The 25,270-nt window shown below is 41.1% G+C and overlaps 1 protein-coding gene across 6 annotated transcripts in view; it reads left to right on the top strand.

Annotated features, from left to right (window-relative positions):
• The window catches only part of cax1 (cation/H+ exchanger protein 1), a 46,079-nt gene that overhangs the window by 17,715 nt on the left and 3,094 nt on the right, over positions 1–25,270 (top strand). For 3 of the 6 annotated variants that reach the window (XM_069909323.1, XM_069909321.1, XM_069909324.1), the window contains 14 exons: positions 372–433; positions 1,811–1,960; positions 3,330–3,515; positions 8,428–8,530; positions 9,276–9,417; positions 12,912–13,095; positions 16,426–16,525; positions 18,035–18,153; positions 18,921–18,955; positions 20,369–20,481; positions 22,613–22,761; positions 23,210–23,304; positions 23,558–23,636; positions 25,026–25,134. In XM_069909323.1, the coding sequence (XP_069765424.1) occupies positions 372–433; positions 1,811–1,960; positions 3,330–3,515; positions 8,428–8,530; positions 9,276–9,417; positions 12,912–13,095; positions 16,426–16,525; positions 18,035–18,153; positions 18,921–18,955; positions 20,369–20,481; positions 22,613–22,761; positions 23,210–23,304; positions 23,558–23,636; positions 25,026–25,134 (1,626 nt within the window). Of the gene's footprint in view, positions 1–371; positions 434–1,810; positions 1,961–3,329; positions 3,516–8,427; positions 8,531–9,275; positions 9,418–12,911; positions 13,096–16,425; positions 16,526–18,034; positions 18,154–18,920; positions 18,956–20,368; positions 20,482–22,612; positions 22,762–23,209; positions 23,305–23,557; positions 23,637–25,025; positions 25,136–25,270 lie in introns of those variants that run through there. The other 3 variants (XM_069909322.1, XM_069909325.1, XM_069909327.1) reach the window with 3 other exon arrangements.

Raw genomic sequence — 25,270 nt, 5'->3', positions numbered from 1 at the left:
ATTTAATCATGTTCTTTATTACAGTTATATTTATTTGATTTAAAAAAAAACAGATCAAGGTCCTGTTGCATCATGGTGTATTTGAAGTGAAAGCATACATTTTCTAGCATGTGCACCTGCCTCCTCCCTGACTAGTGGTTCAAATACCCAACAGCTTCTTGAGTTCTAGAGGAAATGTATGCAATCACCACCTGAAAATCTATTTTGTGTGGGAAGGATTTCTTGATGGAAGATTTAAATGAGTTTTGGGCTAGTTTGAACATTTGGGATATCAAACTTTTTTCTCTCTTCCATATCCATCTCCCTTCCCCACCTCCTTGATGCTTGGGTCCTCTGCTTTTAGTAATGCATGTCTTTTGTTTGTCGTCTAGGAAAATTGTGCTGGAATCTCGCTGGATATTATTTCTGGCCATTTGGGAAGGTAATTCAGAAGGTAAGTGTACTCCCTGTGGCAAGTTGCTTGACTTTTCAGAGAACAATCCTGAGGGTCTCATGCTTACAAAAATGAAGCGAGTTGATCTTTGATTAAAACAATGTGCAAAACGTGGTTAGACTGCAGTGTGCAATTTTGTTGAGTGCAGTGAGTTCTGTGTACAGTGGAGTGCAGAAGAGATTCATCTGAGTGTTACCTGGAACAAGAACAATATTTGCAGAGGGATACATTGGGATTTATTCTCGTTGGAACATTGGAGGCTGAGGGATGAATTTATATAGATTGACGGGGATAGAATTGTACTCTTGGGCAAAGGTTTAGAACTAGAGGGCAAGAATATTCCCACCCCTTCCCCTCGTGCAGGCAAGGAGAAGACCCTGCAGGGGACGACAACAGTGGACCAGTGTCAAAAGCCTGTACTTGTGTGCCCCAGGTATCGAGGCCTGAATCCGTGAAGGTGCTCATGCCAGGAGGGCTCCTGAAGGTGCTCGGACATTAATAGTTCCTGACTATATCAGGATTTTGGAACTGGGGCCGAGGATGGATGCCTGGAACTGGTCCACTCTAGGAATGGTGGAGAAGCCATGTGGCTGCAGAGGTTATGGGGACACAGGAGGCGGTCATGATAGAGGAGATGGTGAATCCATGGACATGTTCTCTGAAGGCACTCTTGCTGTTTTCCCTTCTTGGTAGGGGCCCTGGGCTAGTGATGGCTCTTAGTTTGCCTTTCAGGGCAAACAAATTTTGCGTACATGATTATGAAGAAACCTTGAACATTAAAATACTGTGCACAAGACTTTACTGGAAGTAAAAGTCGACAAGCATTAATTTGCACTTGTCAGGCACTTCTTCTGTCTTAGTGATTGCAACTTACTGTGCAGCTAAGCGAAGAATTGTGTGCATGCTGAGAAGGCTGCTGCAGTCCCCCACCCCCTGCATGAAAACACAAAGGTGGGCACTAAAACTGGGAATTGTAATGCCACCCCTTCACCAAAATGATGTCCTGTCCCAGCCCTGTAGATGGGAAGAGTACTCTTCAGGAAAGTATAATAAATGGTAGGAAGTGCTGCAGTGGATCTGAAATGAACTTGCATGTTGAAAGACCCCATAAAACTTATCTCGCTGAGTCTTCTGACCTAATGCTTTCACTGGCTGCTAACTTGGGTAAAGGTCAAATGCCTTGCAACACTTTGCCATGATAAATCAGTGGAGTTTTTTAAAAAAAAAATGTTTTGTCTGTAACTGTTACCAGATCATCATTCCCTGTTTCAGAATATTGGTGCACTTTGAGCAAGATTGCAGTCAACTGCACTTTTACAATTTCTACCCCCCGCCTTCACCAAAATAGTTTCTCAGCACCTTGTTTCCTTTTCAAAGCTATTTGTTACTCGGAGGAAAAGCAGTGTGCAATTTTATGGTGAGAACATTCCTGAGGCGACTGCAGGGGAAACAACATCACTACTTGGTGCCACAGGAAGTCAGGAGCACACTCCAGCAGAGACACCATCAGTGGAAATGAAATACTGGGTAGGCTGTCCATAGAACGCTTTCCTTATTTTAAACATTTTAATGTGTACAATAGCTTGTTCCACACTTGGATAGGAATGAAGATTTAAAATGTTGAATGGAAAATGTAGAAATGTGTGTAACTTCATGTGAGCTTGTCTTTAAGTCAAGCTCAGAGAGGATGCTGATCACTCACGCAGCTTAAAAACTCTGGATGCGGTGCCCTGTGCTGCTCCCCTGAAACCCACAACCCTTGTGATCAATGGCGCAACATAAGATGTAGGCTGCTGTGAATGGACACATTTAATGAGACCTTGTCAAGTGGTGCACTTCTCCAAAGTGAAAGGATTGGTGGCTTGGTTATTGCCAGGAGATATGAAGAGAGTGACTGAATCAATTATGCAGTGCAGTTTGGAGAAATGCTTCAAATTGTGATAGCTGAGAATGTATTCTCCAACTAAATTATCTATACTGAAATACTACCGCTTCTGAACTTCAAGCCATGGGGGAACTTGGTTGCTGCTTCCTTAGTCTCCTGAATATTTTGCACATTGGGGGGTTCCTTGCATGGCAATTGTTGTATTAGTGTACAAGTGCTCCCCTACTTACGACAGTCAGGCTTATGATTTTTCAAAGTTACGATGGTTCAAATTCGTACTTTCAATTTCAAATTCTGATCTGTTTCTACGTTTGCGACGTGCAGTACACTACTCTTGTGTCATGCTGGGCGATTGTACAGCAGACTCTCTTGCGATGCTAACTCAATCACACTCAGTCTCAATGCATCAAACATTCTTCATGCTCATTGGGCTTTCAGCTGTGTACGTCAGTGGTTTTTTTCAGTGGAGAATAAAGGTATTCAAAATATAATTATAAAAAATGGTAGCTGCGTTATTCTTTATCGGAATGTAAAACCCCCCCTCCCCTCCCCTCGTAAGTTGAGGATCACCTGTAACTTGTTAGTCATCTGGCAGCTTTGCACCTTGATAGATGTGTCTGCTGCTACAGAATAAAAGGATTGTTCAAATCTTTGTATCATTTTATTTTCAAGATTGATAATTTGCCCTGTTGCCTCTTGAGGAAATACTGGCTTATTTAAATGATGGGCTGTGACGATTTTCCTTGGCCACGTGTCATGTATTCAACTGGTCCTCGTCAAACCTTGGCCTTGATATGCAGCTGAATGATTTTGTTTGCTGGCTTACTGGAAGTGAGATTTGGCTGACGTCATGACTGTATGCATCCCTAGAGTTTCAGAATGTGTCTGAAACTATTAGTGTGGTTTGCCATGTCTTAACTTTCCCCTTTTTTATGAAGGAACGTACAGTTTTGTAGTGAAAGTAGAAATGGGTTACTTGACAAATTAACAATAATTTTGATTTGTTTTCAGCGCCGTCCTCGCACCTATGTTTGGATTTTCCTGGGGTATCCACTTCTGGCACTTGCTCACGGCCTGGCTTCCTTCATTGCCTGGATTTTGGTTGTCACCATTCCAATAGCCAAGCTAAATGGAAGAGCCATCACAAACATTCTACTAATCCCTCCTGAGCAGCTTCAGATCAGACAGTCCAAGAGGGTAAAGTTTTTATTTTGCTGGAACTGCACAGAATTCCTTACTGTGTTGTCAATCAGAACATACTGTACACATTAAGATTTCAAACTTGAGGCAAATTAAGGGGCTTTCACAGGAGCATCGTAACATGATCTAAATGTGCAAAGTTTTGGTTTTTAAAAAAACTGCGGGTTTTGGAAATTTGAAATTGATCACGTTCAAAATATCTAGTACTATAGGTCAGGCAGCACCTGTGGAGAACCAGTTAAAGTTTAAATCCTTGTCCCTTTCTCCAGAGGATGGCACTGAGCATCTTAAATCATTGATAAATGAGAGGAAATGTCAGTGATAAGGTTGAAATTGAGTATGGTGGTGGTTTTGTAATGTAGATCTGGATGCAGGAGATGTGAATAGGAGTTGAATAAGGTCAGAGCAGGTGGGGAACTGAGGGATGGCACATGGAGGGAAGGTTCTGATAAAAAGGCTAGTATCAGGGAAGATGTTAAGAGGAAGGGAGTTGGTGGTGATGGAGATGGAAGAGTGAACCAAGCTGTGGAGGGAATGAACCCTTTTGGAATGCTGAAAGGGAAGACGAGAACACTGTGTAATTATGACACTTTAATGGCTGGATCTGAAGCAGGAAATCTGAGCATGGATGGTATATCAAACCCTCTGCCACAGAAACCCACATGGGCTGAATCAGTGCCTATCTGATGGTGGGATGCTTGTACTTTGGTCCCCTGAACTATTTTCCCAGTACATTGACAACTCTATGGGAGCTACTTGCTGCTTTCATACAGAATCTGACCATTTCATTTGCTTTTGCTATCAGTTTCCAAACTGCTCTCCTAATTTCTCTATCTCCACCTTGGGTTAGGTTAGTGCCTAACGTCCACGAGAAGTCCATGAACTCTGTGGCTATTTTGTTGATGACGACTCTCGTGCTTGCTCCATCATATCCATTCTGGTGATGTCGATTTCCTCAGTGCTCTTGTGATGAACTTTGTTTTCTTTAACATGACTACTGTACTATTCTCTCACCACCTCCTTCCATCCAGAGCAAGGACTGAGCTTTCCTTTTTCTTCTCCTTTACTCAGGAGAAGAATTTCTAAATTTTTTTTTTTTTTGCATTTCATTTGATGCTTGCAATTTGCTCTACTCTACATTGGAGAAACAGATGAAGATTGGGTGATTCATTTCCAGAACTTCCCCATTCAATTAGCACTGGTGACCTTGAGCTTCTAGTTGTCTGTCACTGACCACTGCTTTTGACCTCTTGCTCTGTTCCAGTGATTCCCACAGCAACTTGTTGTTCCAGGTGTGCCTGTTGCAGTATCCTGGTTCCCTGGACCTCATTGTTAACTCTTCCTGTCTGACCAATCTGCTAATTATTTGCAATATTTTATGATATTGTATCCTAATGGAGAATGATGGGAGTTTTCCGATAACCTTAAGTCACCATTCATTGGCAAGTTTCCTGGTGTGCAACTTTGCATTGAGGGATACTTTTTGTTTTGGATGTCAGCAGAAAATCTGCACAAATGTAAATGTAACTTCCAGTACTATCCGAATATAATTGCCTCTCTGCCACTAAATTCATAACGTGATTATTTCACGATGAGCTTCTGCATAGTGCTTCTGTTGGCTGGCGTGTTTCTGGCTTTCTATTGAGGATAGTAAACGTTCTTAGAACAAGGAACTTGCAGAAGAACTCACTGGGTCAGACGGCATCCATGGGGAGAAATGGTCAGTCAATGTTTTGATTTGGGATCCTTTACTGGGTTCCTCCATCAGTTCATTGTTTATCATCATGTACACGAGTATAATGTAAAGATACACCAAAATTCTTTCTTACTGCTGGCAAACAGCTACGCAACTACAATAGAATAAACTAAATTACCATCATATGCATTGACAGAAAATGAGATAATATATTTAAAAGGATAAATATTCACAGTTGCAGTTAGTGCAATAATTTAAAAAAAACTTGTGTTTCAATATTGCAGATAGATCTTTTGGTGGTCTCAGAGTAGTTTATAGATAACTTTTGGTGATCTCATAGTAGTTTATAGTTAAGACCATAAGACATAGGAGTAGAAATAGGCTATTCAGCCCATCGAGTCTGCCCCACCATTCATTCATGAGCTGATCCATTTACACATACAGCCCCACTGCCCGGCCTTCTCCCCATAACCTTTGATGCCCTGGCTAATCAAGAACCTATCAATCTCTGTTTTAAATATACCCAATAACCTGGCCTGTGGCAACAAACTCCACAGATTTAAAGAAATACCTACACATGGCTAAAGAAATACCGACACATCTCTGTTATAAGTGGATGCCTTTCAATCCTGAAGTTGTGCCATCTTGCCCTTCCTAGATTCTCCCACCATGGAAAAACAACCTTTTTGCATCTATTCTGTCCATACCTTTCAACATTCAAAATGTCCGAGATTCCCCACTCGTTCTTCTAAATTTCAATAAATATAGGCCAAGAACTATCAAAATGCTCCTCATATGATAACTCTTTAATTCCCAGGATCATCTTTGTGAACCTCTTTTGAACCCACTTCAAAGTCAGCACATCCTTTCTCAACATCACATCCCTGCTCTTCGATTCTAATCCTTTTGAAATGAATGCCAGCATTGCATTTGCCTTCTTCACCACCGTCTCAACGTGCAAGTTTACTTCAGGCTCTCCTGCATGGGGACTCCCAGGTCCCTTGGGGAGGTTCAAGAGCTTGATCGTTGTTGGAGAATAAAGACTGCACTTGAACCTCAATGTGCATTTCAGGCTTCTTTATCTTTTGCCTATAGATATAAGTGAGAGGAGATTGTGAACAGGGTGGGAATCCTTCACAATGTTGGCTACCTTCTTGAGTTAGTGCCTTCCATAGTCTCCAGCAATGTCACTGAAACCCTAGCTTTTGCTCGGATCAGTCAGGATCTTATTGGCCACAATTGATCCAAAATCAAGTCACAGCAATTAGAGCCTTGAAGGCCACTTGGCTCCAGCTGACGCAACTTCTCCCTATAGTCTTGTGAATTCTTTCTTTTCTGATAGTTACCTGGCTCACTGCTCTATACTGCCATTGAATCTGCCTCCAAGAAAATAATAAGGAAATTTTTATGGAAAGGGGGGAAATCGAGGATAGCACTAGATAAATTAACAGAATGGTATAAATAAGGAGGCTTACAACTGCCAAACTTTAAAAATTATTATAGAGCCGCACAATTAAGATACCTATCAGATTTTTATCAAACAAGGGAAAAGCCAGATTGGACTAGATTAGAATTAGATAAAATAGGGGAAAAGATACCTGAACACATATTATATAAATGGGATGAAAAATTGGTACAACATAGAAGTTCTCCAGTATTACATCATCTACTCAATATTTGGAAGAAGATTCATGTAGAAAGAAATAAAACAAATTATCAATTACCAAAACTAATATTGACGCAAAATAAGTTACTCCCTTTTACAATAGATAACCTTTCCTTTAGAGAATGGGAGAAAAAAGGGATGAAAAGAATAGAAAATTGTTTTTCAGGAAATAGATTATTATCCTTTGAACAAATGAAAGATAAATACAATATAACTCAAGATACAGTGTTGGCATATTACCAATTGAGATCCTACTTGAAGGACAAATTAGGAAGCAGTCTGAGTTTACCAGAGGGAAGTAACTTTGAATATGTGATTACAGATACAATGATAATCAAAAGATTTATAACAAATATGTATATTAAACTGCAAAAAAAGGAGAATGAGGAAACAAATGGTAAAACTAAACAAAAATGGGAACAAGATTTAAATATAAAGATAAAAAAGGAAACATGGGAGAAGTTATGTTCTGGAACGATGAGAAATACAATAAATACAAGGTTATGTATGATACAATATAATTGGATACACAGGCTATACATTACACCTCAAAAGTTAAATAAATGGGACCCAACAGTATCTGATAGATGTTTTCGATGTAAAAAAGAAATGGGAACAACAATTCATGCAATCTGGACATGTGAGAAAGTAGAAAAATTTTGGGAAGATCTAAACCAAATATTAAATAAAATTACAGAAAACAATATACCAAAGAATCCAGAGATCTTCCTCCTAAGTAACATAAAAAACAAAGAATTTGGAATTGATTTGGAGGATGCACAAAAAAGATTTGTTAAGATAGCTCTAGCCGTAGCAAAAAAATATATTATGTCAACCTGGAAATCGGAAGATAATTTGAAAATACAACAATGGTATATAGAAATGAATAAATATATTCCATTAGAAAAAATAACATATAGTTTAAGAAATAATATTGAAATATTTGAACAAATATGGGAGCCTTACATGAAACACAATAGCGAAAACCTACCGGGGACATTTACTACCTAAATTAACGAAAGGAGAAGGAAATTGAAAGAATTGATTCAGTGGAATTTCTTGTTTATTTTTATTGAATGACAATATTGTTTGACTGGTTTAATGTATCCTAGATTTTGTACTTTAAATGGACGGGAGGGGGGAGGTAGGGAGGGTGGGATGGGAGGAGGGAGGGAGGGGGGAGAAAATGGCACTGTATATATTTGAAAAGGAAAAAGTATGTATCATGGTTAATGTGGTTTATGGTGTGAAAAATAAAAAATTTAAAAAAAAAGAATCTGCCTCCACTGCAAGCTCTGGCCCCAACCATGCTGTCCTTTGACAGGGGTAGGGGGATATTTTCTCAAATCACATTGTTCTTTTCGCAATCATTCTTCCACGTCCCCTAATTTCTAATCCCTCTGCCAGTGGGAACAAATTCTCTAATATCTGTATCTCTCATGATTTAACACACAAGCGATGAATTCAACAAGATTCATAAAACGTAGACCCTTGAGCTAAAAGATCTCGGCACACCGATTAATCTTTGTTTCACTCCTTGCTCCCAGACCGACGTCCCATTGGATGGAGAAGTAGTCCTTTGCTGTTACCGTGCTATGAATTTCTACTATTATAAATATACTGTGATTGGCATCAATGTGTTTGCTGTGAGTATCCTTTGATTCATTGATACTTTCACTACTTGAGGAGGGAGACTGGAGGAAAATACCATTGCTAATCATTTTTGATGGAATTTTATTTATTTTGAATTGCATGCTAAGCACTTTCAACCTTCTAATGATCCCAATCCATTGATTAGTATTGCCCTGCAAACTGATCACTACAGCTGCTATTGGTAACATTAATTTGGGTGGTGATGTCCAAACTTGTTTCAACCACACGTATTCCTTTTGTTTGTGTAGAATATCTGTATGTTTGGTTATTTAATGCTTCATTGCCAAGATAATATTCAATGGTCAAGAAAAGATGTACTACTTTTGCAAAGCTCAAATGATAAGTATTGAGATTGCCTCTTACCTTTCGGTTGACCAGGAATGAAGCAAGTGACAAGTATATTTGAATAGGTCTGTGTTGGTCATTTTATCACTGTTCCTCAGACAGAAGCAAACTTAAATCTCCTTCCTCTCCATCCCCCTCCAATGTGGATTCTTGAATTTTTCTTGTGCTTCATTATGTTGTTCGTGATGCAGTAATTGGATTCAGCCAGTCTACGTATGCCAAATGCTGGACCCTTGCAGCTTGGACAATGGTGGATGTAGGGAGAGAAAGGTACAATCCATTTTCACTTCAGTCCCCAGTCTCCCTGGAGCATTTACTCTGGGTAGTGACTAATGTCTATTGATGACGGTTTTGTTTTTTTCATGCAAGATATTTATTTCTTTAACTGGCTCTTCAGATCTACTTCCTCTGGTAGTAGTTGCTCTGGTCTTGGGTTATGCTGACAGAAAGAATCACTATGCCAGTTCGCCTGTAAAATTTGCGCTATCCATTTTGGCAATAATTCCGCTGTCCTACTACATTGGGATGGCAATTGCGAGGTAAGCAGAGCTTTATTTTTCATTTGCAGTTTGAAAAAAACATAACCTGATCCTTGCTGTCGTTTGTTTAACTCCTCCTCAATCTGCTTCATACATAACATTTTCCTCTTTTGTTTCCATAGTATTCCATATAAATATGTTGGTAGGATTGGGTAATGCTTTTTTAAAGGGAATAAGTGCACGAAGCTGGTTACAATAATGTAAACTAGTTATTAGTTTTGGGAATATTAACTTGTTTCTTGCAAATTTATAGTTTAAACACTCAAACAGTGACTGCTTTTGAGTTTAGCCTAAAGATAAAAATATTAAAGTCAGCTCCTTCCCCCCCCCCCCCCCCCCCACACCCAATCTCTCCCTGAGCAATATGTTTTCCCCATTGGGTAACTTGGTGATTTGTTGAAATCTCCAAAATCTAACCTTGATTGGGCCTTTGTGCAGAATCAACATGAAAAGGAAGATAAGTTATGTTGAGTTACGCTGAAAATGCTTGGTGGAAAGAGAGACCGTGAACACTTTGGGTCTAAGACCTTTTGTCAGAACCAGGAAAGAAAAAGCAAGGCTATTTTCATTATGGGGTAGAGAAAGCAAGAACAATAGGATATCTCTGATAGTGAAATCAAATGAATTAATATAATAGTTAGAATATTTAATTCTTTTAAATTTAGGTACAGCATGGTAACACATACCCATGAGCCCGTGCCTCCTGGTTACACCCACATGGCCAATGAACCTACAAACCCTGTATGTTTTTGGAATGTAGGAGGAAGCCCACAGGGAGAACATAAAACCTCTCTGCAGGCAGCAGCAGATTGGAACCTGGATCACGTACCCATCATAGCATTATCCTAACTATACTGTCCCTTGTGTTTTTGTCTATTTTGCATGGCAAATTTTACTGAATAACAGAGGAAAGCAGACAGGTGCCCAGTGGGGTCATACAGGCTGCAAGAGAACAAATGACCTCAAGTTGGAGAATTTGATGTTGAATCCATAAGGCTGCAATATGTTCAAAGTGTTGGTCCTTGTTGTATCTAAGTAGAGGCGACCACATCAGGAATGAAATTGAGTAGACACGGTAGATTGAAAGTGCAAGAGGCTTGCTCCCACACTGGGAAAGACTGACTGGGTCCCTGGATGGTGAGCAGAGGTGAAGACCAGTGTTGTATTTCTTGTGGTTGCACAGGAAAGTGGACTACACCAGCCATTCTCTACCTTTTTTTGGCTTTAGCCTTCGCAGGACTCTGCTCAAAGTTTATGGGCCTCCTTCCCTGTGAAGCAGTCAAGTTGAGTTGTGGTCTGCCAAACTTCTCTCCGACTGACTACATAAATTTAAAAAAAAGATTTTATGCATTGTGACCCTCAGGAGGACTCTATGGCCCCTCTTAAGAATGGCTGCTCCCCACAGTCAGGAATTTGGATAAGGGAGTTGAGAATGGAACAATCCTTTTGAAATGCTGAAGAAGGAAGGGAATTCTGTGTCTGGTAGTGGAATCTAGTGGAGAACGGTGACCTGGGTGCCTGAGGGGTTGGGAACAAGAAGCTGGAAACAACTAAATCACCTGCAGACTGTGTTCAATTAAAACATTTAGCTCCACCTGCTCTCTGTCTCCAACTAACAAAGCCTGATGTTTTCTAAGGGCTGCAGTCAGGTTATTGGCTTTTGTGTTCTTTTCTCATAACTGTATTTGAGAAGCAGGAAGAGTTGGACACTTTTATTTTCATTACAAGATTTTTTTTTCTGTGATCCTTGCACCAAACTCCCCACCACAAAGAAAATTCCCTGGGCCCCCACTAGTATTGCTACTCACCAGTGAGAAAGTGTATGGACGCCACCTTGTTGAACATGATAGGAACGCTGAAGAGCTCTGTATCAATTTGAAGATCTTATAGTACCTCATGGCATTTTTTGTAGACTTGTAAATCTTTAATTCTCTTTGCTTCATTTCCCATTGTGCTGTCAGAAAATACTCTCAACCATCACTTCATCTTTTATGTTACTTGATTTCTAATTAAGGTCAAACTACCTTTGTCCTCCAGCAAATAACAGTTGGAAAAAAAATACCCAGTGATGTAACAGTTTTTATTTACAGAAGTTGCTTGCAATTATTTTTCGAAGGGTGGGAGTGGGAATTACCTGAGAAAGCCTCTATCCTCATCAATCAGTTTAAGATCTGCAGTCATGATTAGGTTTTTTTGTGTGTGTTACACCTGGCTCCTTCTGATTCATTTTCGCCTCTGTATGCAGAACTTTGTTTTTGATGTTTGATCAGCCACTCTTGACCACAGGCAGTCTCAGGGCAATTTTGACAGTAGTGTTAGTCATGTGACCTGTTCCTGCACAAGGCCACTGAATATGTCTGTTGTCTCCGTTGGCCTGCTGAATATCTCTCTGGAGAATGCAAGGATGGCAGATGCTCTTCCTCTGCTTGTGCAGGTTGGGGAGCTCGCTCTGAGACCCTTCCCTGCGGCTTGGATGCCCCTGCTTATTGAGTGCCTGAAACAGTGGAGGCAATGAGAAAAGGTGGGAGGAAATTTAAACTACAAATGGTTTGAAGAAGTTGGAAGTATGTACTGTAATGTAGAAAATAAATCCACTGTGGGCAGCAGAGGAGATAATGTCATAGCCATGTTGTTTGGCCTTACCAGGCTTTGCTGCAAATCTGTCCACATTTTCATATTCTTCTTTCTCTTTTGCTTTGTGCGTTTCCCTGTCATACATGTATTCCACTCACCTAGAGTATTTCCTGCAGTAGAAAATTTTTGATTCTCACCACTCTGATTAAAATTTCTACTGATTTGAGGTTTAATGGATTGATTAAAGGCTACCTTAAATGCTTGACTTTAGTTTTGAGTTTCCTTAAGTTGCAATATTTTAGCATTGTCAAACCCTTCTGTAATTAGACATCTGTTGGATCACCTTTTGGCTGAATCCCAATTTTGTTCAGCCTTTTCTGATGTTTATAAATTCCTATTTGGACCACCTCTATTGCTGCTTGTATCCTTGTCCATGGTTAGAAATGTGCACAATTGAGTGGAATTAGTTAGACTTGCATGGGAGGCAAGAGGGACATTTCCAGATATTGAGAATTGACTTGAATTCCAAAGTGAAATGCACTGTATGTTCTGAGCACATGCTCAGGAATGTGACCATTTACTGCTGCTACGTCAGCATTCCCTACAAGCAGTTTGTGTTTTTAATTCAACTACCTGAACTGATGGCAGTATTATGTATGACGTGCTATCCCAACATATTGCAGATTAAGCCATGAGTAATGTCATTGTGCAATGACTGGTCTGCTGGGACTTGAAGAAGTTGGAAGGTATGATTTCTTTGTACCCGGGAGTGGGTTGCACTTTGCGTTTTTTAGTCATGGCTTTAATTCAGTATTTTGTAATTATATCTCCTTGCCTATTGGAAATGGTTGCATGAGTTTAAGAGGCCTTGTTCAAATTGTTTTTAACATGCAATGATTTAAATCCACCTTTGTTTTCAGTATTTCAGCTCAGAGTAACTTTGCAGTAGGAGCTGTAGTGAATGCCACATTTGGTTCCATCACCGAGTTGACCTTCTACATAACTGCTCTGATCAAAGGCAGTCACAAGGACCACAAGTGCTATGAGGAGGTGGTAAAAAGTGCTCTGACTGGAACCTTGTTGGGATGTGTTCTCTTCATTCCAGTAAGTTACTCTAGCAGCTTCCTTTTGTATGGCTTGTAGCAAATCTGAACTCTGCAGAGTTTAATTTCTCTTAGACAGGACAAGAATTTACCCAGTCAGTTGAAAACTATCTGTCCGGTTATTCTGCAAGCATGAGAGATTTGGTCCTCTCGTGAGTCACGATTGGATCTACAACATTGATTTGTACCTAAATCTCTCCTTTTCAAGATGATCAAATCAATTAATGAAGGTGGTGGATGTGTATATGGATTTTAGTAGGTCATTTGACAAGGTTCTCCATGGTGGGCTCAACCAGAAAGTCATGAGACATGGGTTCCATGGAAATTTGGCTGTATGGATTTGGAATTGACTTGTCCCGAGAAGGCAGAGGGGGCTGTAAATGGAGTGTATTCTGTTAGGAGGTCTGTGTCTAGTGGTGTTCTGTTCTGTGACTCCCTGCTCTTTCTTTGGCTTGGCTTCGCGGACGAAGATTTATGGAGGGGGTAAAAGTCCACGTCAGCTGCGGGCTCGTTTGTGGCTGACCAGTCCGATGCGGGACAGGCAGACACGGTTGCAGCGGCTGCAGGGGAAAATTGGTTGGTTGGGGTTGGGTGATTCCTCCTTTGCCTTTTGTCAGTGAGGTGGGCTCTGCGGTCTTCTTCAAAGGAGGTTGCTGCCCGCCAAATTGTGAGGCGCCAAGATGCACGGTTTGAGGCGATATCAGCCCACTGGCAGTGGTCAATGTGGCAGGCACAAAGAGATTTCTTTAGGCAGTCCTTGTACCTTTTCTTTGGTGCACCTCTGTCACGGTGGCCAGTGGAGAGCTCGCCATATAACACGATCTTGGGAAGGCGATGGTCCTCCATTCTGGAGACGTGACCCACCCAGCGCAGCTGGATCTTCAGCAGCGTGGACTCGATGTTCTGTTCTGTGACTCCCTGCTCTTTATGATCTCTATTAATGACATCTATGAGGAAGTGGAGGGGTGGGTCAGTAAGTTTACAGAAGGTTTGAAATACTGTGGATAGCATAATTAGGATTGACGTGGCTATATCAGGGTATAGGCAGAATACATGGTTAATGCCAGGATTCTTGGGAGTGTGGAGGAACAGAGGGATCTTGGGTCTCAAATCCATAGATCCCTCAAGGTTGCTGCACAAGTTGTGGTGTGCTGGCATTCCATAGTCGGGGGATTGAGCTGGAGCCGCGAGGTAATAATGCAGCTCTATAAAATTCTGGTTAGGCCACATGTGGACTCCAGGATCTGCAGATTAGTTTGTGTAGAGTGTTGTGATCAGTTCTGGTTGCCTTTATATGTGAAGGATGTGGAAGCTTTAGAGGGGGTCAAAGATGATTTGCCAGGATGCTGCCTTGTTTTGAGAACATCTTGTGAGGAAAGGCTGAGTGAGTTAGGGTTTTTCTCTTTGGAGCGATGGAGGTTACATAATAGTGTACAAGATTGAAGGGCAGTGGGCAGCCATCACTTTTTTCCTGGGTGACAATGGCCAATACTAGAGACATCTGTTCAATGAGTGGAGGAAAGTTATGGGGAGAACTGAAGTAGTTTTTTAATTTTTATTTTCACAGAGAGTGGTGGGTGCCCGGAATGCACAGCTGCAGGTAGTGGTTGAGGCTGATATAATAACAATGTTTAAAAGACAGGCACATGGATGTAAGAAAAATGGTCGGGGGGCATGGGGGTGATGGATGTGAGAGAGGGAAGTGTTTCATTGATTGAGGAGAGGGTTTCTATAGGTCAGCACAACTTTGTGGGCTGAAGGCCCCACAATTCTGTTAATTTAGCACAGTCCCAAATGTGCTGGATTATCAGATTTTCTGCACTATTGAATGTGATTTAAATATCTTGCACTTTACTTAATATTTTACAATAAAAATTATTAATAAACTGTCCAGTGAACCAGGCGAGCTGAAAGAAAGCATGGGAACTACAGGAAGTGGCAAGGAAGTGTGGCAAATTTTAACTAGTGTGCCTTGTTCCTGAGCAGTGGAATTGTGGATTATTAGTTTTACTGTATTCTACTTTTGTTGATAGTCTGTTCAATCAATGCATTATGTGGTGCCTTTGTTTCTGTGCAATATCAACCAGGTTGTGCTGTGTTTAAAGTTTTTAACTTGTTTGGATACTGGCATGAAATTTTAGCTATCTTTAGTTACACCATCATACCCTTTATGTACAACCCTCAACAACTTCTACAGATGCACCATCAAGAGTGTCCTTTCAGGATGCTTCATTCTGAGGTTCAAGAACTGCTCTGCTGCAAGACTGGCTGAAATTGAAGGGAGTTGTAAATGCAGTTCACACAAATCCTGCTCCTCTCCAACTCCATCTATATTTTCAGCTGCCTTGGATAAGCAGCCAACTTGTTTAAAAGACTCCTTCCATTCCAGCCACACTCTGTTCTCGCTCCTCCCATCGTGAAGAAGAATGATGAGAGATTGTCCCCAAATCTGTAGTGTGAAGTTTCTTTCCTGCCATTATGAGACTCCTGAGTGAGCCTCACGCTAAAGAAGTAATGTTGCATCTCCTCTGTTCTAATTGATTTCTCTCTGTAACTCTGAACACTCCTTTTTATATTGCTGTATTAGTTTTGGGTTGACTAGTTGGATTGCTTGCAAAACTTTATCATTGTACCTTTGGTACATATGACATTAAACCTGAACTTGAAACTTGAACTTTACCTTGGAGTAAAAGGGCAGAGGGTTCAATATTTGAAAGGAGGCTTCCTGACGGGCGGATCTCAGACTGTAATCCTTGAGTATGTAGTCTGGAGTGGGACGAGAAAGTTGCATGTTCAGGTGATATCTTGCACTTTTGGGTCAGCAGATGGCCGTGACTCTTTTTTGACTTTGATTCTTCTGCCTGGATTCAACTGCTGATGTGTTGCAAAGAGGGGTCTGGTGAATATCCTCCAGTGGAATGAATCATGGAGTTGCTCTTTTCAGAATCAGAATTTATGTCATGAACAAGTCATGAAATTTGGCATTTGGTGGCAGTATTATAATGCAAACATTCATATATAACCATCTTGTAACATTATTTTTAAAAAAATAGTGCACAAAATGTAAGGCAGTGTCTTTGGTTCATTGATTATTCAGGAATCCGATGGCAGTGGGGAAGAAGCTGTCCTTGTGCCACTGAGTGTTTGACTTTAGGCTCCTGTACCTTTTTCCCGATGATAGCAGAGTGAAGAGGGCATGGGCCTTGGTTTAAGACTCTTTTAAGATCCTCTGTATTCAAAAAGTTTACATTGATTTTAGAAATGCCAGTTTTGTGGATTCCCTGATTCTATTTGCTTTGGAGCAAAAATTAACTTGCAACTTGTTCTCCAGGGTATATCCATGGTAATTGGGGGTTGCAAGCATCAGGAACAGAGGTTCAACAGCCGGTCAGCAGGAATCAGTTCAGCACTCCTCTTCATATCTGTGGGAGGTAGGTGTCAGATTTTTTTTCTGACCTCACAGAAGTACCATTGGGCAAAGAGATCTAATTTTTAAATGTAGTTTTTCTAGTATAACACTGTCGCTTGTGAGGGAACAGCTGTTGTAATTGAATGGAATAGCATGTTCATTTTAAATTCTGCCAGAGGACGTTGCCTGTCCTTGGTTTCTCACCAAATATATTTGGTAAGATGATGTACAATCTCTTGAACTGTACAGTCATCAATCACGTTATGGTGACAAGTCTATTCATCCGGCCTTGTTCCATGTTCATTGATCCATTTGCAATACCAAAAAATTAATAGGTTATCATAAATTATTTCAGGCATTAAACTTTGAGGAAAGAAGATGCCAGCTTCTCTTTTAAGCTTAAATTTCTTCTTGATTGCATTAAACGTTGCTCTTTGTATTATACCCAACTATTCCCCTGATTCCTGCCCTAGGTAAGTGAGAGAGCAGGTGAAAAAGAGAGATGATTTCTGCACCCATTAAGTAAAAACACACAATACTGGAGAGACTCAGCAGGTCAAAGTGTCCTTTATGTAGCAAAGACAAAGATACAGAACCGACGTTTTGGGATTTACCCTTTCATTAAAGTATGAGAAAATGCTGGCAAGCATCTAAACAAAAGAGTGGGGTGGGGGGGGTGGCAAGGCAGGCAATGATAGGTAGAGAAAGCAGGGAGGGGACAGCTGCAATGATGGGGAGGGGCGATGGCTGGGCTATGTGAGAGAAAGAACTGGAAGGACAGGAAAAGGCAAGCAGGTTTAATTGAAAGCAGTAAAGTCAATGTTCCTGTCATGTGGCAGGAGAGTGCCCAAATGGAAAATAAGGTGTTGTTCCTCCAATCTGTGGGTAGTCAGGGTGGGACAGTACATAAGGACATGGACAGACATATGACCCGGAATTAAAATGGTTGGCTAATGGGGAGGTCGCTGTGGTGGCGAATGGAGCGGAGGTGCTGAGCAAAGCGATCTCCCAGTCTGTGACCAGTCATTCTGATGTAGAATACCACAAAGGGTGCACCGGATGCAGTAGATAAGTCCTCTGGATGTACAAGTGAGGGGTTGCTTCATATGAAAGCTCTGTTGGGGCCTGGATTGTAGTGAAGGTGCAAGTGTTGTACCCTCCTGTTGGCATCTCCTATGATTTACTTCTGCACATGTTAGAGTTACCGCAAGTTCAAATAGTTGAGCATGACTGAGCACAGGACTGGGACTTTAGTCATCAGTCCTGTACTCATCTAGTCATGTATATGGTTGGCATTTATCCCAACGCTCCCATTGCAGAATCTGCACCAGTTTTCAAAAAACCACCTTCCAAATCGGTCTTGCATAATTAGTGGGAGCAAGTCAAGGTCATTGTGTGAAGTTGGGCTGAGTTCTGGAGTTTTTTTGAAGATGCCACATTCTCTTCCTTTGAAAATGATGAGACGGCCATTTGCATGGGCCATGGGAGACTTGTTTCCCAAGATAACATGTGGTTTTTATTATCTTTCTAGGTGTTTTCGCACCAACTCTGTTCTCCAAGGCCTACGGAAACCTAATATGTCAAGGTTGCACCAACTCAACGCAGAATGATTCTGGGCCTTTTGTGTGTAATGATTGTCATTTCAATGTGGTATGAAATTCGCTCTTGATTTCCTGCTACCTTTTGGAGCCCTTCGCCTTCCCTGGTTAAGTAAACATGATGCTAAAATGTGCAAAAGGCTTGAAGGAGGGGAGAGGAAGATGACAGACAAAAGCCCAAGCACCCAAGCTTGATGGTGGTCCCTAGTTTGATATCGACACTGTTGGATACAACTCGCTACTAATGTTTTTAATCCATTACCCTTTGCTTACAAGTGAGGATTAGGCTCAGTTTGTTTGTTACAGTTAGACAGCATCTTGTCCAGATTATTCAGTTTACCCCCCCAGTCACCACCCACTGATGTACATTTACTGCTTTCCAATTACCAGCATTGCAGTATTTTTTTTTAAGAACAGTTTGTTTTTAATTAGTCTTGAAGGCGTGATTTTGCTCGAAACTCTCCTTGTCAATGTCTAGTCATTGTTTCTTCTGCGATGGCAACCTGCTCCTGTGGATCCTGGCACAGAGTGTTACCAATCCTGGCACTGTGATCTTAATGTGTACAAATCTCCTTGGGCTTGAGGTCAGAGTTTCACTGCCAACTGGCAAGTTGGGGAGGGGGGGGGGGGGGGGAAATCCTGAAAATTAATTGCCTTAAAGATTGCATTGATATTATTTTGATTTCCAGTTCCACTACACCCTCCCCAACTGTGTTCTGTAAGTTGTTTTCATGTAATTGGGGACTGATTGTTTCTGCGGCTTCAAGCTTTTCAATCCCTACTAATAGATTTCACCCCTCCCACTCTCATTCCTTGCAGCTGCAGAACAATGCCTTGTTTCGGAGTCATATTCAGTAAGTACAGTGGAAATTTTTGATGTCTTTTTGCTGCTCTGCAATATCATGGGAGGGGGGCTGCGATATCGCGGGAGGCTCATGGTGGTGGTGACGAAAGTTGATTGAAACATTCGGAGTATAAGGGACGAGGAAATGAAGAACTAAAATGGCTGGTTGTTTAGTGAACAGGTTATCATTCTTTTGGTAACTATCTAAAATTAGAAATGTGCACAAATGACACTGTTTCCACTTTACCACTTTTCTTGATTCCTCGGCTGACCCCAAATTTATCAGGACTGTTTGACATCAAAGACGAGAAGAGCAGATATCTTGGCAAGTCTCGATTTGGTTTCATGTTCCCTCACATTAACATGGTTTATGAGGCCAGAGGACCCCAAAACCCAGCAGCAATAGAAATTTTGTTACTTAAACAAAAGTTGCTTTTAATTATCTTTAAACATGAAAACAGGATCAAACTTGAACTTATTACTATTAACTTAACTTAAGCCCTTTCTAATTCTAAGTGCACGTGTATGTAATGTATGTGTAAGTTCAGAAAAGTTCTTTGATTCGCAGTCCAATCTCACTTCTCATTCCTCCAAGTTCATTGCTTGCAGGCAATTCTTATACAGTGCACAGAATTTAACATTGATGAATTTCACCAGGCTTTGGTGCTTGAAAGGTAAATGGTTACTGCTCAGGAAGGTTCTTGTCAGTTCCAGTCCCAGCTGCCTACTGTAGAACTCTCACTCAGAGAAAACCACATGACCTTCTTCGAACTGCCATCTGCACTTTGGCTCCGGACCTAACCTTCTGAGTTTGTTCATCTATTGCTTTCCAAAACAATAATCCATTACTCCACAGCATGTCCAATTATCATCTACTTGTGAAGTCCTTATTGGCATTCTTCAAAGATTTTGCAAAGGCACCCAGAGCCTGGACTGTCTGGCTTGAGCAGAGCTCTTGTATTTTAAATGAGATCTGTTTTGAAGTGTTTGTATGTGACCTACACTAAAAAAATCTGCCACAATTTATCTCCTTTAAATCATTTCTAATACAATATAAAATATAATATAATCTGTCACACCACTTCATCCTTCTCAATGATAACTATATGACAAGGGATTAGATTTAACAACATGGATGGTGGAAACTTTAATATCTTCTGACTCCTGCCTTGCTCGTCTTGCCTCATTTGCTGCTGAGACCCTCATCTCTGGCTTCATTAGGACAGGCAATTGAAGATGTCCTGGCCAGCCTCTAATTCTGTTTTCTGTAAAATCAAGATTTGTTGCTGTTGAGATTCCTGTTTTCTCTGTGCTAACGAACAAACCTGCAGTAAAACACAGAGTTATCCCCTTCTGTTGTGTCACTGTAACCCCAGACGAGGTTTGTTTGCTGTAATGATTTTTTTCATTCTTTGTCCTTTAGGCCTCTGATCCACACAGTGTGTATACTTCTCCCAGCATCGTATGTGATCGGTCTCATTTTTGCTTTGAAGACTCATACCCATATCTATGATATTCATATCAGTGACTGCCATGGTAAGTATCTTTTCCAGTTTACTTTCTTGGCTGACCACACATATGGTGTGGGCTGTATGTGAGAATACCTCTAGACTTGCACACTGCCCTCTTCTGGTTACAGATGGACCTTCTTAGCCATGCATTTGCACTCCTGAGCACTGTGATGGTGGGGAAATGCGTGCTTGCCTCAAACCCCATTGTCACCAAAACGTCACTTGTTCAGTAGCCAGAAGGGGTTAAAAAAAAGAATTACACTTCATTTTTTAAAATCCACATCAGGCTTTGTATTTTTTAATTGAAATATTAATCCAATCAAAGTAAAGGATAAGCAGAGAAGAAGGCGGCCCAGAATAAAGACAATTTGTTTCATTCTATTTCAACTGTGGGACACATTATTTCCTTGTTGGGGTAGGTGCTATTTTGTTTCAGTTTTCCAAATTTATTTTTTCATTGTGTTCTTCCAATTGTTAAAAGCACAAGTTAGCAATTCTTATTTGTGAAGCCAAGCCAAAGTAGAAGAAAGAAAAAAAGAAGTGAACTGGTGTGGACTCGAAAGGCCAATATGGCCTGTTTCCGCCTCGTAAATGGTTATATGGTTAAAATGTCAGCAGAGACCATTTTCAGAGACCATCCTCTCGTTGCCTCTGCCACTTCTTGACGTGATTGGTTCCCTATTTAAAGCGATTGGTCAATTTATGGAATGTGTGGAGCAGGTTTGAAGGCCAGGATGGCTTCTCTTGCTTCTTGGCTGAGAAAAATGGTCATTTAAACTTCTAGCTAAACACTCTAAATGACCACACTGTCATGGGTTGTACTGGCGATAGGCTCTTGCTTAGGTCAAGAACATAATATCGTCTCTCCTCATAATGCTAGGTTTATTTTCTCTGGAGCACAGGAGGTTGAGGGAAAATGATGGTAATATAGACAGCAGGTAACTTTTCCCAGTACCTAAAATTAGAAGACCTGGATTTGGGATAAGGAGTTAAGATTTGGAGGGAGGAGGATGAGGACCTTTTTCATCCAGAGAGTAATGAGCCACTAACAGCATCGAAGAGGTGTCAAGATAAGCACTTGATTTGCCTCGGCATACAACCTAATGCTGTGATAGGATTAAAGTGAATTGGTGCCCACTGGTCAGGGCAAACACGATGGCCCAAATGGCCTGTTTCCCTGTGGTATAATGCAGACTTCTTGTCATTTTAACTGTAGTATCCAGAGCTGAAAGTGAAAGTGCTGATTGTGTAAAGAGTGAACAGTAAATGTCCTAGTTCTGATGGTTCTTTAACATTAGGCCCTTTCAAACTGTTGAGTAAAATGAGGTTAACTGGGCAATTTTCATGGTTACCGTCCCAGCTACACGGCAGTTAGAAAGGGTCCGACCCTGTCGGAACCTAACCGGGTCCCTGTCCTACCTCAGATGTAATCAGGGAACCCCTGTTAAACTTTCCTAGGTCATGTCCATAGGTGATTTGAACAGGAAAATGGCCAACCCGCTTATTCCAAAGATGTCAGCCTTGCATGCGTGCATCACTGGGCAGCCAGCATCTGAACATCCAGCAGTACTTCCGGTGAGAGCGTGACGCATCATTGCAGGGGCAGGATCCCCCTTTAATCGCCAGGTTGGAGATTTAAAAGGTGCTTCCAGCACCTTTGCCTCAGTTACCGCACCTGGGTCCCAGGAGGGCTCCGGTGCTGCAATTTGAAAGGGGGCTATTGACTAACTGAAAATAACATTGAAGTTGAGGACAAGTCATTTGCACCCTGAACATACCCCATCAATTTCTGCAAATTTTGTAATTAAAGGGATTGTAACTGAATGGCACCACTTGTTGCTGAGAAAATGCTTGTTGATTGTCACCAGCTGGGTGCCTGTGGCCACATGGGCCTTTCCTCACTTAGTTGCTGTTTCGTGCATTTTAACCTGAAATTCCCTCTTCTGTGCGAAGGAGGTCACCACTACGCCAACCCATCTTGACACATACCTGTTGAATTATTGGTCTCTGCATCATCTTCAGGGACCAATGATACGGGTGAATTTGGCCCCTTGGCCTGTAAACTGGGCTGGGACTGATAATGTTCTAATTACTCCCATTCCTTAAATATAAAAGCTTGTTTGTTGGTGTTGGCTTAATTTTTGCTTTCTCCACAGTTCCAGGCCATAGCCACAGTGTTGTTATTCTCTGGTCACGATGGAGAGCTGTGGTGCTGCTCATTGTAGCCACTGTCTGCATGTCTGCCTGTGCAGAGTTGGTGTCTGAACACATTAATCCCTTGTTGTCCAGTTCTGCAATCTCACCGGTGAGTCAGTGATTTCATGTCCCCTTTTACTCAGTTGTGTGTGGTGGACATGATGTTGAGAATTACCCTCCAGTAATAACACATTACCTCTTTGGAGAATCTTGGAGTAGCTGTGGGATGTGGCAAAAGATCAACCATTACAAATTATCCAGTTCAAAACAAAAGTCTGGAGGCCAGAAAATGGGATTGTGCAGGAAAGTCACAGGACCATTGGTGGATCTCGATGACTCGTGTGAATCTTATGGGCGGCATTTCAGTATGACAGTTCTTGGATTTACTGAGGTTAATGGATTCCTTCAAATGGGAGGTTGTTCAATGGAAGGAGTGATTCTCCGTTTATTTACAGTTCCACATTTTGACAAGTCCTTTGACTTGATTGTGAAAAGGAAGACATCTGAAGCTCCCTTTTTAATGGTAACTTTCTCTTGTGCGTCTTTGTCCTGAACAGTATTTCCTTGGTGTGACTGTCTTGGCGATGGTGCCTGAGCTTCCAGAAATAGTTAATGGAATCCAATTTGCATTGCAGAACAACATCAGCCTCAGGTAGGTAGCAAATGGAATAATCTTTATGATCTACGACTGCTGATGGACTAACCCTAGCCCTAATGCGTGTATGCCAGCTGATGTTGGGCATGGATGCAGAAAAACCTTTGGGTGGATTTGGTGTGTGTTACCACAAGTTACAAACCAATTGCCAATCTATGGTAGTGGGAGACCAGTTGCTCAGCAAGATGACAATGAGATTGGTGCTATTTTTATAGATTTTTGGTTCATCCCTCTTAATCTATCTCCTCAGCTTAGAAGTTGGAAGTTCCATCGCTGTGCAAGTCTGTATGCTCCAAATTCCAGTCCTGGTGCTCTTCTCAGTCCTTTATGTAAGTGTTTAACTCCATGTCAGTACCTTGATTAGCTGAAACAACTTTTCTGCCTTGCAGTAAATTTCCTCAAATCCTTTAGTAAAGCTCATAATTGGGCAGAAGTTGGGTTAGCTTTGAGGCTGTTGTATATGGGCTGAGATAACTGAAGGAAGTTTGGTGTGGCATCTTGTGTGAAGCTGGTGGAGGGACAAGGAACACCAGAGGGAGGATTGAAGGTGGGAGATGGGCAAGAGAATGAAATGGTGTAAAGTCATGGAAGAATTTCTAGATTCAATTTATTGCCATTGTAATAAAACAGTGTCATACTACATGAAATTGCTTTAGCCTGTTATCAGGCATACAGATTCGCCATTGGCAGAAATTGCCTGAAGCGCCTCCTAGAGTCAGAGAAGCAAAAGAGTTATTTTCTTTCTTTCCCACCAACCCGCCCCTCCGAGTCACCAAATGGCCGTAGATTTGCCTCCAGCGTTCCCGCAGCCACACAGAATTTGTACACAAAGGCAAGAAATCTCCAATAACATGTCAAGGATGCATTCTGGTTGAAAGATTTACAACCAAAGGGGTGATCTCTGGATGTAGTATGAAGTACAACTAAAAGGTGTCAGAAGCAGGAAGGATGTAGTTGATGGGCCAGAGTTGGAACTTTTTTTAGATTTTTAGCTGTTGGGAGAAGCTAGACGTGGGCCATATTATTGAACACTTAATGTGTCAATACACTTGAATCATCTATCTATTGGATCATGCTAATTGGACTTCAAGAATTATTTTGTAGAGGATAGAAATGAGTTCTGAGAGATGGCACAATTGGTGATTTATTATGTAAAGGATTGTGATTTGAGGCCACCTTGGTGTCTAAAATTGCACTTTAGTAGGTCTTTGTGGGGGAGGTCAGGGATGTGGTGAAAGTGAGCAAATGAAGTGAAAGACTCCTTGGTCATTGAAGGCAGAATAGTTCCTTGTTCAGGTTAAATCCACGGTACAGGTACGTGTGAAGATTTTGTTGGAACATTGGAGGTAAAGCTGGGACTGGAGTTCGTGGGTTGACTGGTCTGTTTCTTTTGGTGCAACCCATATAGAAACAAAGTGCTGGAAATATTCATTAAGACTGGCAAAGTGAGAATGTTCGTTTCAAATCAATTATGCTTTTTCTCTTTGCAAATGCTACCTGACCTGAGTATTTTAGATTTCCAGCATGCATTTATCTTTGAACCCATCATACTCTTTGGAAAATCAGTCCATTATTGTACAACATTTACTCCCCTTTGCCAATTTTGTTCAATATAAACAAGCATTAAAGAGTCCCTGATTGGAGCATTAGTACTATGTTTAAAAATACTTAAATGCATTATCCCATTACTGACTAGGTACTATTTGTTTTGTATTTAGCCTGTTGGTTTTAATTTGCTCTTCAGTGATCTCCATCTTTGGGCATCAATATTCAGTGTTATTTTAATGAACTACATCTTCATGGATGGCAAGTGTGACTATTTTCAAGGTGGGTTGACCTTCATTACTAAAGAAAATGTTACCATTTATAGTCTTGCTGATCACTAGACATCACACAATAAATTTTGCAGAGGCCCACATCTGGGTGTAGATTGTAGTCCATACCTCTTATTCCCCATTAAGCT

The sequence above is a fragment of the Narcine bancroftii genome, chromosome 13 (assembly GCF_036971445.1).
Source record: "Narcine bancroftii isolate sNarBan1 chromosome 13, sNarBan1.hap1, whole genome shotgun sequence".
NCBI classification, from domain to species: domain Eukaryota; kingdom Metazoa; phylum Chordata; class Chondrichthyes; order Torpediniformes; family Narcinidae; genus Narcine; species Narcine bancroftii.
The sequence above is the reverse complement of the archived record's forward strand: the minus strand, read 5'-3'. Positions and strand labels throughout refer to the sequence as shown.